Raw genomic sequence first — 16,331 nt, forward strand, 5'->3', positions numbered from 1 at the left:
TAGTATATGAATATTGAAATGCTAGAAAGTGAGTGTGCAGCCACTAAATGTTGCTTAATTCCAAGGCAATGCGACAGATCTAGAGACGTTCATTCTCCATCCTGATGGCCTGAAGGTGTTTTCTGAATCTCTGAGAGTTTAACCTCAAAGTTTAAGCTGTAATCTTGAATCAAAGAGATCTAAATAAAAAAATTAGTCATCTACAGAAATGTAAACAGTATAGAGGGGGTTAAAAAACACATCCTGCGGTTTAACAAGAAGTCAGACCACAAAAGAAAATGTTTAGGAAGTGAACTTTATTTAAATAAATAGCCACATAAATAAACAACTTTCTTCAACTAACATTTCTTCTCCTTCCTTCCTCCCTCCTTCTGTTCCTCTTTATAACCTCACACACACACACACACACACACACACACACACACACACACACACATCCACACGCATGCATCCATACACACAAAGACGTGCTCATGCTCACACAGTCAAGTAACAAATCAGGAAAAAAAAAAAAAAAACATGAAATACTTCTTATCCAAAGTTTATCACAAGGGTAATTTTACAGGTTTGCATTGAAAGTCTTGTGTTTCAAAAGATTTGTGATTTTTTTTCCCATCATGAGAAAAAAACGAAAGAAAAAAAATCAGCAATAAGAAATATGAGTAAAGTGCAAATCTCGCTTGTTTAGATAGCAAGTTCAAAGGTCAAAGAAAATATCAAAGGGGACGTCTGAGGAAATGTCCTGTAATGGAGCCATCGATCGTTTTTTCTTCAATGTGGGGATCAGAGAGGAGGGGCTGGGGGTGGGGCAATCTGACTGCAGTTTGTTCAGGCAAAGGCACAGGTGTTGAAGTGAGTGCAATAAACCGAAGGGGGGGGGAGGGGGGGTCAATATAATTTCAAAAAAAGAGCCGGGCTCGAAAAGACACAGCTCTCACCTACAAGATGTTTCACAGACATGAGACAGCTAACTACACTCACATTAATACACATCTGTTACAGCTTTCAAACACCTTAACTCGACTGCCTGCACATGCAATTCAGTGCAGGACATCTGTGTCTATTTCAAGCTACTACTGAGCAACTGAAGAAAGTTCCACTTCCTGCACATTATGGTATTGCTATGTTCTGATTGTTTTCTTCTTCTTCTTCTTTTTTCTTTCTTTCTTTCTTTCTTTTTGTTTTTTTTAGAAAAGTACAAAACAAACACTACCATGGTCCTCATAGTAACAGCTAGAGATACCCACAATACACGTAGCATTAGGATTTGGTGGCAGCGGGAGTTTTTCTTTTCTTTTCTTTTGTCTCACAGCAAAAGGCTAAGGAGATCGTGTGAAATTGGTTCGCTACACCACCACGCTACATCTTGGAGACAGCATTCAAAGAGGAAAGTCAGTAGTGTGTCTTTTGACAGATCCTCTATTTCTTGTGCTGTTGAGTCTTTGGTAAAACCCAAATTCTTCCTTTCGGATCTACAAGCATGCTGTGTGAATAAAAAAAGCAAAAAAACAAAAAAAACAAAACAGCATTTTGAAATGCCTCGAGCCTCTTCTCTAAGTCACTACAGTATCATAAGAAGTACCTCTTCTAGTCAGCTAGCTAGCACGGCAAGATGAAACACACACACACAAAAAAAAGAAAGACGAACACAAAACCTCAGGCAAGTACACGTGGAGTTTTTGACCATCCTATGTTAAGCCTCATTTCCATTGGTTTCTTTCATGTAAAATATTGCACTGTTCCCACAGTCTTTGTTCCGTACGAAAAACCCTCTTTCTCTGATATTCAACTTGCTCATTAGCGTTTAAAGGTTTTTCTTAACCTTTCCAAATTGTTGCCTGAGGAGGTAGTAATAGCATCTAAAAAGAAAGGTGCTTATCAGACAAAGGAGAGGGAGGGGTATGGATCCACACATGTAGGGTGCTACCAGGCTGACTGATGTACCTGCTGTGCTTTAACTCAACCAGCGAAACACCGTCTTCGCTCAGTTTTGGCTGATGAGGGTGTAGTAGTCTTTTTGCAGCTTGAGGTAAAAGCAGCGTTTTGCGTCACTAAAATTAACAATCTTGCACAGAAAAAACAAACGGGGAAAAAAAAAATCACAGTTTCAGTAAAAATAAAAATCGTCTCCTTCGGTGTGAGTAAGCTTAGGTTACTATACTGCGTGTTCACTGCACTGCTACAGAGAAATGTCTCTTCAGGAAGGTGAACAAAGTGGGGAGACTGAAAATAATATGAATTTTGGTCTTCTGTCCAGGCAAGTGAAAAACACTGAGAGCGCTTACACAAGTGGCAAAAAAAAAAAAAAAACAAACAGGAAAAAATGGAAGAGCGAACTTTCCTGTTAAAAAAAAGATCAAAAAGTAAATCTAGACAGCATAAAAATATGAGAGTGACTCAGCAACGTCAGCTATTCAAGTGAGTCCATCGGAGCCGAGGAGAGTCTGTCAGTCTGTTATTGCTTCTCTGGCTGTTACGAATCGAACACTTCATCCAGAGTTTGATTTATTGCTTAGTCTTTAGCTTATACGATTAGAAAAAACACATACACACAGCGAACACGTGTGCAGACACATTCTCACGTGTACCCCATAAAGACAAATTCGTCACTTGCGTCTGCTTTTTTTGTTGTTCTTCACTTCTGCTCTCTTTTCTTCTGCGCTCAGCATCAAGTCTTTTTTGGCTCTTCCACCAAGAGAACATTCGCCGGTCTCGCTTGGCCGATGGTTTACTTCACCATCACACAGCTGCTGAGCTGCTGCTGCTGCTGCTGCTGTCCAGACATACCCAGCTCCTGCATGTCGAGGTCTGTGCCGGAGACCGAGCCCATCCTCCACATGGCTGATTTGGACAGGATGGGGAAATTGCCTTGTGCTGCAGACTGTTGACGGAGGCCAGTGTGGTGGTTAGGGTGGGGTTGCTGGCTGATGTGTAGACGTGCCTCGAGAAGGTAGGCAGCAGAGGCCACGGGGGACAGAGAAGAGGAGTAGCAGGGTGAGGATGAGCAGCCTGTGGCGGAGGTCTCGAGGGTCTGTTGCCAGGGACCCTGCTGCAGACCCACTGAAGCCTGCTGAGCAGGCAGGACGGGTTGAGCAGGGTTGTCAAACATGGAGGAGGAAGCAAACACGGTAGTAGGCGGAGGAGATGGTGACTGTTGGTGTGCCAAGAAGAGCAGGGGCTTCTGTTGAGGTCCTGTCTGAGGGGCTTGGACCTGAGGCTGTGGTTGGTGCTTAATCTGCAGCATTCTGGGAAATGAGATGAGATTTGTTATCAACAGCTCGACTTGGGGTTCAATTGTTTGTAGTTTATGAAATTAACAATCCCATAATGCTTTGTGCTCCTGCAATAATGTGACTCACCTTTGCTGGTGCAGCACCTCCTCCAGCATGCTGCGGTGCTCAGAGAGAGCTGGACCCAGTGACCCCCGGCTACCGCGGTTACAGGAGGGTGATGGGGCAGCCTGCCTCGTCAGACCCTTGATCTTATTCAATCCCAGAAGTCCTTTAGTGCGCGTGTTTTTCCTCAGCTGCTGGCGGAAAGCTTTGAGGCCTGCGTGAAGGCATGGGAAACTGTTATGCAATGCAGCGTTGATCCTACTACATGGTACGTGTGAGAAAACCTGAATACCAGCTTAGGCAGGTGGCTTACAGGAAATGATTTCACGATCATGCGTGTGTACCTTGTGTGAGGGAGGTGTCAGAGGCTCTGCGACCCTCCTGGAAGCTGGCAGGGGGCAGGCTGCCCTGGGCCTGGGGCAGGAGGTGGGAAGAGAGAGCCAGGGGAGCTCCAGCAGACAGCAGAGCTCCTCCCTCAGCCCCCGAGGCCCGAAGTGTTGCCACCCCACCTACAGCAGCTTGCAAAGTGGGGGCAGGACTGGAAGAAGACTTCAGGCAGCTGTCAGAGGAGGCACCGTCTGAGGGGCTGACCACGATACCTAAAGAAACAGGAGAGGTCAAGACTCTGCATCGCTATAAGAATGAAGAACATGCGTGCGCATGTATATTATACTAACATGGAGGGTTGCACTGGTGGAAACGGGCGGAGACCTCAGCCAGAGTGTGTCTGCGAGAGGTGGTGGTTGGAGGGAGCAGGGGCCCAAGAGTTTGCGTCGCCTCCTCCTCCTCCAGGTCTCTGGGTCGCACCTCTTCGCTGATGCTTGTCTCCAGCAGGCTGTTGGGTGAAATGGAGCGGTTCCAGAGCAATCTGTTCAGACTGGCCTCCACTGGAAACACTACACGCTGAAAAGGAAGGAGGTTGACTGTTAGCCACTGACTGCTAGCAGGGCAGGGTGCAGCTTTTGCATTTGGTCTATTAATATAGATGCAAGAGAGCGTGCTATTTAAGAAATTTACCTGAAACAATCCAGCTTGGTCACACTCTACCTCTGAGTACACAGGGGGGGTGTTTTTGGTTGGAAGTGAAAACGCTGTTGTTCTAAAACTCTCAGTGGACTCCATGATCACCTAGAAGGAAGCAGAAAGCACAGAGATTATTAAACTTCATGCAAATAAGAATGGAGATTGATAGTCAGCTACATGCAGCTATAGTGCTGACCTCTGGGCTTGTGGAGTCGGAGGTGCTCCTTGGTCTCTGGCTCCATGTTCCACACTGGCGGCTCAGCTGCTGTGCACGATGCTCCCGCACTCGCTCCAGCAGCAGGTAGTAGATGGCAGAGAAGTGGTTGTAGCTGCTGCTCTGCAGAGACTGAAGATAAGGTCAGAAGATTAGTCATTTTGCCATTTTGTTTACTTTCTGTGGCTTGTAATGACAGTTTATAACCAGTGCTCTCTCTTTATAGCTTTCTTTAGCACCTCTTTAAAACTTTTAAGGGAAAGACAAATATAGCTGCATATATCTGCATTTATATATTTGGAGATGACAGAGTGAGAAATCTATATTTAAATACAGAATAAGGTCTTTGAAGGAATACAATGTAGGTTCAACTTAAGAGAGAATGAAAACTTAGCTGCAGCCTACCCGCTGCCTGTAAATCCGTAAACTGAGTATTTTTACTGTGACTGCAATACTTTCATAAAACCACTAAACACATTTTGATTCTTGTTCAGTCACCTCGATAGTCCTCTGACGGTCGATGCCCAGTGTGTTCATGATGCCCAGCACGGGTTCGCTGTAGTCGCCCAGGTTGGAATTGTACTCCGTGAGGGGATGGCTGAGGATCTGGTGGGCAGCTGACGGATCCGCCATCATCCAGCGGTGTTGCTTGATCTGAGCAATGCTGATCCTTTTGGCTGGATCCACCACCAGCATTTTACGGATCAGATTCTCACAGTCTAAAGTACGCAAACAGTGAATGAGTCTCTGTATGTAGTTTACACCGTTTTAGTAATTTGCGGTAACTGTTGTTGGGATAATTTATACCTTGTGACATAAAGAAAGGGATTCTGAATCGTCCCTCGGTGACTCTCTGCCGGAGCGCGGGAAGGCTGGCTCCGTCGAATGGAAGAGAGCCGCAGACGAGGACATAAAGCACGACACCGAGACTCTGCGAAGCAAAGAGCAAAAAGGAGAATGTAATCACGATTATGTAAATGTCATCGCTTCCTCTGTCAGTAATGCCGTATTACATTCCCGGAGCTTACCCAAATATCCAGCTGAGGCCCCTCATACTCCTTCCCTTCAAACACTTCAGGGGCAGCATAAGGCGGGCTGCCACACCATGTAGACAGAGGCTCCCCTGCATTGTAGAAGTTTCCAAATCCAAAGTCTGCACACAGACACAAGTGTAGAACAACTTTTTTTAATCAAACTTGTTTGCTTTCCATTCCAGCTTGAAGCGCTGCAGGCCCTATAGCGCAGATTTAGTACTGTTCATGGTGTGTTACGTAATTTATCATCATGAGATATTCATCAACACTTCAAAGTAAGCTCGGGTTAACATATCTTCTCATACAAAAGACTGACTGTTTTCCTGTTTCTGATAATTTGGCTCTACAGTTTCTTCATGTAAAAGCGTGTGATTGTGTGCTGAGCTCATTTCCTCTGGTTGATGCTTGTCTTAGTAAAATGGGTGAATAATTAACATTTAATTAGCACATAGATGGCACAACAATGATTTAATTAGAATCCCAGAGCACCAAATACGTTCTTCAGGCGTAAACTGAACAGAATACAGAAACAGCAAGTAGGTACAGAAGGACGTTGTTGCATTAAAAACCATTAACACTGCATCTTATCACCAGCCAACACTAAGAATATGATCGACCTACCGGCCAGTTTGATATTCATGTTGGCATCCAGCAACAGGTTCTCAGTTTTTAGGTCACGGTGAACGATGTGGTGCCGATGGCAGTAGTCCACCGCGGCAAGGATCTGCCAGAACTTCTTTCGTGCTTCATCTTCACTCAAGCGGCCATTTGAGGTTAGGTGGTCTGCAGGGAGAGAGGATCCAGACTATCAGGATCAGACTCTTAGGAGGGTCTATTATGAGGTTACTTCCTTTTTCCATGCTTTTATTTTGCCAGTGGCCTTTTAATTGTCATGGAGGGTTAAAATTAACCTCTGTGTTTCTGGGTGTGCTATGTACCTTTGTGAATGCAAATGAAAAGGCTTAAGGCTTCACTCACCAAACATCTCTCCATTCTTTGCATACTCTGTCACAATATACAGCATGTCTTTGGTCTCCATGACCTAAGAGAGAAAAAGAGAAAAAAACAATGAGTGTAACTGTGTCATGGATAACCATATTTCAAAGTTCAAGTTGTTCCCAGTGTTTCATTGTAGCACATTCCAGCATTTATAACCACCACATTCCTCATTTGCAAATGTCTCCATACACATAAAATTAAAAAAACACCAACACCCTGTTTTCCATTATATGCCCTGTTGCATAAGTAAACCGTCAGTGACTTCCCGTGCACATTTTCCTCATGTCTTAAAACCCGTTTACACACGTCAATACAGACCCAAAAAGGAATGCGTAACATTCAGACTCAAACCAGCTGATCCAATGCTTGGGAATGTTTTTCTTGAGGCTGATACCAGCTGGCAGTGGATGCTAGTGTTGAATTTCAAGCTTCCCCCTATCTCTTTATATCTATGAAAACAGAGCGGGGCACATTCACATGGGCTGTTCACATGGTGTATCAGAAACACTCAAAGTGCAATCACTCAGAGCTCAATGCACTTTGTGGGACGGAAAGACGTAATTCCCGGTTCTTTCCTGGAGCTCACACAAGGCCTCCGTTTCCCATGAGAGCCCTCAGGGACAGAGCAGTTGAGCTAAAAAGGTTGCACAACAAAGCAATTATCGTCAGATGACAAAGTCCTGTCTGGATAAAGCTGCTGGCCAACTCCTAAATTGAATGTCACCAAATTCCAGTGAATGGCGGAGCTTAATTCTTTTCAGCCACCGGGTCCTTTAGAAAACCAGACAACGGTGATTCAATACACCAAGGTCCCCAAGCGGGCACAAGTCTTTATCTGCGAGATAGGGCAGCTCCCTGTCACCTTGAGGTGCAGCTGACGTCACTGTTGCGAAGAACAGCCATGGCGCGTCAAGGGCCCCTAGTCACCCCCGAATAAAGATAAACCCTTTAACATCCATATTGGACTCCTCGTTTTCCATAAGGTCAATTTAAGGTTGCTAAAAGCTGCATAATGGGAGCATAAAATTAAAAAAAGAAAAAAAAAATCCATGAGATTCCAGTGGAATTTAAAGCGATAAGACGGGCGGTTTATGCAAACAAACAATGAGCGGGAGAGAGACTTCAATGACCTTTCAGTTTAGAGGAATTGTTTTGGTTCCCGTGAGACAAAAACAAAGTGGAAGCAGCAGCTGATTTATCGTGAGGTCTCCCAAAAAACTGCAGGGATACTAGAGGATGTAATCTACAGATCACAAGATGGTCTTATGTCAGTACCCTCCCTTTGTGCAGGAAGGAGAAAGAGGAGGTGACGAGGGTTGCTAACAACCATCTGACTAACATCACCTTGAACAACCCAAGGCCAGGAAGAAATTAACAAGGGACAGAGGACAGACAGCACAGCAGTGATACAACACCACAAACCTACAGATTATCATCTCGCTCTATCACAAAACAAAGACTGTCAGATCAAAAATGGTCTTTTAAATAAAATTGGTTTTTTTTATTATCATTCTATCTTTTAAATTAATGAATTCCATCTCATGTTTTTTCCACATAATCTAACTGAAGTGTTAGGCTTCGTTCATGGTTAATCTGTCTTTACACTCACTTGACGCATCTGAATAATGTATAAAGCATGAATGCCTTTAAACTATTTTGCATATTGGTGTGTGTCAGAAGAGACGATCATGTACTGGGGATTTCAATTTCTATTTTATTTGTGCTTACACATCTTAAGTGATGCATTTTTCTGTCTGCATTATGGTTAATTTGTTGAGTGGTTGGATGTTTCTTTTTCTTTTTAACATATGAAAAATTTTGATATCCTCTTTGAATTGTTTGTACCATCAGTGTGAAGCATTAAAAATGTCTGTGTGGTCTTGTGAGATGAATAGAAGGAGGTTTCTAAATAAAAAAATTAAAAAAATAGTGGACATCTATGATGTTCGATTTCTTTATTACGTTTTTTCTCTTATAGAAATTCCTAGGAATAATATTATCCCCTTGTTTCTGCAGTCTAGACATGATTTCATGGTAAGAGCTGCTCAGCCATTTAAAACCAGATACAAACGAATCCTGAAAAGTAGCAAACAACAGAGAACAAAGCAAAAGGCAGAAAAAAATCCAGAATGAAAAAAAAAAGAGAAAGGGCATTGTGTGTCTGTTTGCATGGGTGTGTGTTTGTTGCCAGACGCGTGCCGCGGTGCTTGCGAGGTCAGCTGAGGGGGGAAAAGCGGATTCTTTCGACTAAGTCTTCAATTTGATTAGCAGTAAAGCAGCGCTTTGCTGTGGGGTAGCCTTCACGTGACATGCACACACATTGCAGTGGTTTAAACAGGTGCTAATTAGGCTTAAAGTCCAGACCTGTGGATGTTTTGGTAATTAGTCGCCTGCCTGCTCTGTTTCCCATATCTCTGCCATCACCTCTTCCTTCAAACAACTGAAGAAATCTTAGAAATGCAATGCTCTTAGCAGCGGCTGGTACCGATGACTGTTCTCTCTCTAACAAGCACACATACGCATACAGGGAGGTCAAAGGGGATTGCACTAATGCTGTTCTGCAGTACTTATGACTCAGTATACTCTGAGAATCGGCAAGCTGGTTAAAACCAGGCAACAAATGGTCCTTAAAGGCAGTGCTCTGCAGCGCACCAGTGCTGTTTAAGGGAAAATATTTTTTTCCTCAATTTGCAAAGGCTTCCTTCCACACCAGAGCATTTTACTCAAATGCTCATGCATGCATTTAGACCAGCTCCCTGCAGACCAGCATACAGTCCGGCTACCGTGAGGGCGTAACACAGGTTGAATTACACACGCAGCATTCTGCACTGCACACAACGACATTTCAGAGAGCAGAGAGAGGTTAGCCACAATACACACCTGGTAGAGCTTGATGATATGAGGGTGGTTCAACAGCTTCATTATCTGCACTTCTCTGTAGATCTTTTCGAGGTTGGAAGGATTCAACCTGGTTTTATCGATAATCTTGATTGCCACCTTAAAAATGGGGGGGGGGGTCGTGGTTAAAAATTGCAAATTTCAAAAGAAAGGCCAGAAAAAAAGCTGCAAGTAGAAATTAATAATATTAACAATGATATTAAAGCAGCTGACCTGTGTTTTAGTGACTTTGTGCCTGGCCAGTTTCACCACTGCAAAGTTCCCTTTCCCCAGGGTCCGGATGATTTCATAGAAGCCGACCTGCAGCGGCCTCCCCTGGGCAGGGCTCGACTGAGCTCCCCGGTTGGTTTCTGTCATGATTACCATGGCGTACCAACAGACTGGGGTTACAGCACTGTGATAAACGAACCTGCAGAGACAGCGGTGCACATTACTCATTTTATTGTATTTGTGTAAAAATTCACTTGCTAGAAGCTTTTGTTCCGCGTGTAACGAGCATTTGGTCCTGACTGTGTGAAAACACAGACGAATTAAAATTATTATATGATCACTTTATCGAAACATTGTTGGTGTAATAAACGAGTTAAGCTGGAAATACGACTACAATCTCGTTACAGGTGTACAAATACGTGTAATATATATAAACAAGCCCGCTGATATTCATTCATTGGGTACAAAGAGATCTACACAAATAGGTTTCACTAACCTATAAGAAAAAGCGACACTTTCACGACCATTAAGAAAAAGAGGCTGAATAATACGTAAAAAAAATAGTATATATATATATACATGTAGAAAACTAAAAAAAAAGAGAGAGAGAGAGAGGCAGAGAGAAAGAGACTTTGGCTGAGTTGTAAAATTACCAGTTTTTCTATTAAGTGACAATGAGCCAGTAAAATGTGAGTTATCGAGAGTAATTCTTACCTTACAACGATAATAACCACCTTCTCTCACACTTCAGGCAGCTCTCGGACGAAACGTCAACCATTCCACAAACAGAGCTCCGGATAAACAACGAGACAAAAAGGAAAAACTGCGGGCAACACGCGCGGGGTAACTTTTTCCTTTGACTTTCTACAACAAGTCTTGAGGCCGGGACCAGGCTGCGGCCGGTGTGTGTGCCTGTAAGCTCCGCCGGAATGCAGAGCTGAGGGCTTCGGCACTCACAGGGGGAACTCCTCCTCTCTCCTCTCCTCGCCACCATAACAAATTGATACCCACCTTATTAACGTCACACCCGCGTCAGAGCTTCGAGCTGGGTGCAAGGCAAGGCCGGACCCGAGCGCAAGGAAAGGGTTGCTGAGCAACCGCGCGGCTCGGGCGCACGGTGACGCGAGTGCTGATGGAGGGGTTGCTTGGAGATGGGGACGGTGACGTCAGTCGTAAAGATGTGTCACCACGTGATGTTTCCTTCTGCCGGGCTCGTAGCTCGCGGGCTCTCTCCACAGAGCGGCTGCGCGCGCGGCTCCGACAGGAACAGAAACAGAAAGCAACTGGTGTTCGTCAGCCGCGCGGTCTCTGCTGCTCACGGAGCACTTTAGACTCTGCTGGGCTCGGAAAATACAAACACAGAGCCAATAAGTGCGCCATTACAGTAATTATTGTAAATTCAAATAATGCAGTCAGACTTTGAATGCGTTATTTTAATTTACAGTAATTACTGTAAGCCGATTAGGCTGAATTTATACACACACACATATATATGTGTGTGTGTGTGTGTGTGTGTGTGTGTGTGTGTGTGTGTGTGTGTGTGTGTGTGTGTGTGCAAACCATAACATAGTAAAGTACATTTAATAAGCAAAGTCAGTTATAATAAAAACCTTTGCTCAACACTTTGACCATTTGACTTAGCAGGTTAAGGAAATTTAATCGAATTTAAATACAATTTAGAAATAGTTTGAGGTGATGGATCATTACATGTGGCATGATCCACATAAAATGCTGGTAAACCATTAGTAAAAATGGTAATGGGTTCTGAAAGTTTGAAATTATTCATTTGCTATGAATCAAATTATGTGAGCTACAAGTAAAGCTTTTTTTGTTTGCTTTTTCTTTCTTTATGAACTTGTGGGTGGCCGATAGGAACGCCACGCTGGATCTTGGTGTAAGCTAAGCCCCCCCCCCCAATTTATTCTGCTTCTGGATTGTTTGTGAAACATCGCCTTTCCCTGGAAATGATGGACACAGACCAGTGGATGTGTGCTGCCGAGTTTCAGCAATCAGAGCAGCTGTGTGTGTCTTCCTTTCCTTTTCCCTTTGAGTTGCAGCTTAAAGCTTACTGAGGGATTTTCCTGCAGACGTGCACTTTTGCCAGTCAACATGGGGGGAAAAGAAAACAGCTGAGGTCATTAGTATAAATCCAGGTTACATCCAATGCAAGTTAAAGATGTTGTGGTTGAGTGTGTTTCTGCTGTTGCTATGCAAAGTACTCCTGATTACCAAGCAGTCAAACCAAGAACATATACAAGATGATGGCCAAAGACAAAGTTAGAAAAAGAGTGGCAGAACTTAAACAGAAGGAGAAACCTGCAGAGTCTATGTTATATTAATGGACATGTAACGCCGCATAGTATGCTCAGAATAAAAGCCGGTGTAAAATACCAAATATCGCATTCAGTAGAGATGTAGACTCTTCGCTCACGCAATCTGAAATGTTAAAGGAATGCAAATCACATGCAAAATGTCCCAACTGAAAGGTCACACAATATTTTGATGCACACTTGCAACAAAACCACACAGCCCACTCTGCTTCTCATCACGCCAGTTTCATAACCAAATGTCTACTTGATGTTATTTGAATGTGCGCCTCACTTGCATGTTGCAGTTGTTGTATTTCCTGAGTGTGTGCAAAGCAGGCAGGCACAGTTATATAAACTGTGTCGTGCTGGTGCCAGAGCTCCCTTGTCTGAGCGCATCCTGATGTTTCACATGAAATTTTTGGATTTAATACGCGTACAACGGTGGCCACATGACAGTATATTAAATTCACCTTTTTATTTGTCGAGATTCTGGGCTCACACAAGTCACAACGTCAGGAAAGGTTTGACCTTATAAGAGTGATGAGATTGGCATTTGAATCAAAAGGTCTAATTTAGATCAATTCAGATCAAGTTAACTTTAGTTTGCTGTTCAGACTGGCTAAAAAAAAAGGGTGTTAAAACAGAAAGAAAGCTGCACCTGACACAACTGTCATTGTAAAACCTTACAACTTTTTCCTAATTTCCCACTTATTTGTAGAGTCAAGGTGCAATGGGTTCATCCATATGCATATAACTTTAGTGACTTTAAAGGAGAATAATTGTGCATGCATTCATAGAAGAAACAGCATTGCAGAAGTAAGGTAAATGTGCATATATATTTACATGCTAATGATGGAAATCATTGTGTGAGTGTTCCTCCTATATGCTGCTATAAGCATAAGTGAGGCCCTTTATTTGCTGCCACTTCCACTGGCACGTTCTCAAAGAGAAACAACTTCCCTTTCTGGAAATGACGTGAGTGGGATCCCTTTTGCACGCGTGAGGCTCGTTTTTTGTCTTTCACACACACAAATACACACACACAAATACACACTCACAAACACACACACAGACACTGCAAAGTTTCTCATGATCTGAGTTGTCACAGTCCACATGCTGTTTTTTCATCAGTGTGGCTTTGTGCTTGCGTGTGAGTGTTTATCGTGTCAACATTGATGCTGTTAAGGTTGAGGTATTTCCTGTGTGTGCACAACAGAATTTGTTTTAATTCCTGCTATCAGTCGTTTGCAAAATATCAGCAAAGGACGCATATATGTTTGACTGACTAATGATTTTCTTTTATCTTACTGATATCGGTTCTTTATCTCAGTGATATCTGTTATCGTTACATACTGAAACAGGTGACTAATCAGGCACATTACACTGCATGGTGTGCTGCCGCAAAGATGAGGAGCCACGAATTTAGTTGGGTGGTTTCTCATGTGCTCCTGTTGCCCTTTAATCAAAGGTGGGCGCGCAAAGGTCAAGGTGAAGGGATATTTCACTTGCTTTTAGCACTTATTTCAATATTGCGGACTGACGGTAAACAGGGGGTGTATGACAGGAAGTCATGAGTCACAGCTTCAAACCCGTGGATTTTCTCTTCTGCAGCATGCTGAGTTATTTAGGTTGCACCCTCTCACTAAGTGCTCTCTAGATCACCGGAAAAATGTGAATAACAGCAGGAACGCGAACTTCAAAGAAGGTAAAAGATGTGATTCCCTCAAAGTGAAGATCAAACATTTGCTTCTGTTAATCGGTTGTCGTGCCATCACATCTAACTAAATTTAATAACGTTGAAGTGTCCCCGGATGCTGTCTTCAAATAAAACATATCGAGGTCCAGCGTGGTCTTCAAAGTCAGGATCACAAGACAGCAGAAAATCCTCTGATAGCAAGGTGTGTGTCTACATCATAAGATTAAGCCCAATGCTGGGGGAGAAAACAAACCACACATATTTCAGGATGATTAAATATGAACACAGGCCACAGGTACTACTTTTTTCAAACCTTCAACATCCAGTGAACATCTCGCTGTGAAATCACTTTTCTAAAAGTTTTACTATGGGGTATACTGTCCCCTTAAAGACCTCTCACCACACACCACAGAGACTTCAGTGTGACACATCACAGCTAACTGTAACACGGTGCTCACAGAAATGTGTTTTGAACCTCACATTGCCCATCTAAAGAGTTATCCCGGCCCTTTCCGAATTTTACATGATTTCCCAGGTTTGCTTTCTAGGCTGGCAGTCTGGGTCCAAAACAGCGTAAGTGTAAAAACAGAAGAAAATACTCACAATTCTACAGGGAAGCAATCAATTGATAGCAAAAGCTAATTTAGAACAAGGTTGTTTTAGACTGCAATTTGCATTTGAATGAGAAGTACCTTTACTTTGTGCTGTTTTTCTTCCAAACTTTTAAGCTGTTGTTTTATTCTCCTCCACTTCATGTAAACTATTTAAAGATAATGCATATAGTAGGTTGTATTTTATTGAAGACTAAAGGTCTAAAGCTATGCTAACAGCTTATTGAGATAGCATTTACTCACAGGGGTCCATGCTATTTAAACTATGCTGATATTTTGGGAGCTATCACGCTACCTATGGATTGTATATAAAAGACAATGTACCAAAGTGCCTTAAAATTGTATTCTTTCCAATGGCCGGTGGGGGTGACTTCTCTGACTGCAAATGCTGGAAAGCATAGCAGCCTGTTGGGAAAATCACCCTTCAGCCTTTGATGACGTCAGAGAAATCATGTCTTAATGAATACAGTGTGATGCTTATTTTGTAAGTTATGGTCACTATTAGAGTTGATGCAGGGTGTTGTCTTTGGTCGGGTCTCTCTACAACCCCTGTTCTGAAATTTTTTTTAATGCTGTGTAAAAATAAGAATGCACAACATTGTTATATTCACAATACAGCATACAAAACATATGAAATGTTTTAATTGAGACAGTTTACTATTTCATGAAAAACGTTAACTCACTTTGATTTAAAGGCAGCTTCATCTCCCAAACACAGTTCAGAAGGCTGGAAAAGTAAGTACTCCAATTTTAACATTTAGATGAACTAGAAACAGGTCAGTAATCTGTCAAAAGAGTATCTTTGAGAGGCAGAGCTACTCAAAATTATTGGTTCACCCATCGGCAAAAACAATATTAGCAAACTGTGGAATAAGAACAAAATCTTCAATACAAAATTTATATTACTTTAAATATCTCATTATCTGTAGTACATAATATTATGAAAGATTCATAGCCTGGATAAATGTCTACGTGTATAAGAGGCACGGCTGAACATCAGGTAGTACTGCATTAAGAACAGCCATGACTCTGTTGTGGTAATTACTGCATGGACTCAAGAACACTTCCAGAAATTACTGCCTGTGAAATCAGCTCACTGTGGCATCCACAAATACAGATTAAAGTGCAATCATGCAAAAAAGAAAGAAAAAAAGCCATATGTGAAGATGATCCAGAAATGCTGCCATCTTCCCCGAGCCTATGCTCGATTGAAGTGGACTGAGGCAAAGTGACAAACTGTTCTGTGATCAGACAAATTTAAATTTGAAATTCTTTTTTCAAAGCCACACCGGACTAAAGAGACCACCTGACTTATTAGCAGCTCTCAGTTCAAAAGCCTCTCTCATCTCTAATGGTATAAGGAATGCATTAGTGCCTATGCTGGGCAGCATGTTCATCTGGAAAGGCACCATCAGCTTTGAAAGGTAGATACAGGTTTTAGATTAACATGTGTTCCCATCAAGAAGCTGTCTTCTTCATCCTTGCATATTTGAGCAAGTCAGTGCTAAAGTGCATCTATTACAACAGCATGGCTTCACAGTAAGGGAGTTCGGGTGATTTCACAGTGTATTGCTTTTTCTGTGTGCTTACCATCTTAGTGGTGCAGTTGTGAGCACTCTTGTCTCACAGGAAGAAAGTCCTGATTTCAAATCCACAGGCTGGCCGTGTCTGTGGCTGTACATATAACTCATCCTGTGAGGACTTTTTCAGACTACCCAAATAACCAGTAGTTAACCTGTCAGTTCACTAGTACAAAGTCTGCGCGATGCCTCATTGCACCAATTTGTGGGAATGGGCAGGTTATATTACAGCAAATGAACAGCCATCCCGTTTCTTCCCACTTGCAGGCTCCAATGAGACAGCAGCACCCCTGCCTAAACCAAAAAGAGTATTTACAGCAGTGAGGATGCAACTAAAGCAGACCTTCTGCTGCTTCATAAATTAGATTTGAAGAAAAGGAAAAATTGAACAAAAGGAGAAAAAGGAGAAGTAGATGCATTGC

At 42.7% G+C, this 16,331-nt stretch overlaps 1 protein-coding gene across 1 annotated transcript; it reads right to left on the minus strand.

The window, feature by feature from the left end:
- Positions 1–317: 317 nt before the first annotated feature.
- On the minus strand, positions 318–10,762 carry sik1 (salt-inducible kinase 1). The gene is made up of 14 exons (XM_085373907.1): positions 10,428–10,762; positions 9,717–9,912; positions 9,486–9,602; positions 6,585–6,648; positions 6,228–6,389; positions 5,601–5,725; positions 5,380–5,503; positions 5,071–5,291; positions 4,555–4,704; positions 4,353–4,463; positions 4,013–4,238; positions 3,680–3,934; positions 3,360–3,549; positions 318–3,245 (listed from the first exon to the last, which is right to left on the minus strand). The coding sequence occupies exons 2-14, from the start codon at positions 9,867–9,869 to the stop codon at positions 2,729–2,731; spliced, it is 2,415 nt and encodes an 804-aa protein (XP_085230033.1). The 5' UTR covers positions 9,870–9,912; positions 10,428–10,762; the 3' UTR covers positions 318–2,728.
- Positions 10,763–16,331: the final 5,569 nt, after the last annotated feature.

This window comes from Diplotaxodon limnothrissa, linkage group LG16, assembly GCF_057381915.1.
Source record: "Diplotaxodon limnothrissa isolate DT_005_m linkage group LG16, D_limnothrissa_male_GT1.1, whole genome shotgun sequence".
Classification (NCBI taxonomy): Eukaryota; Metazoa; Chordata; class Actinopteri; order Cichliformes; family Cichlidae; genus Diplotaxodon; species Diplotaxodon limnothrissa.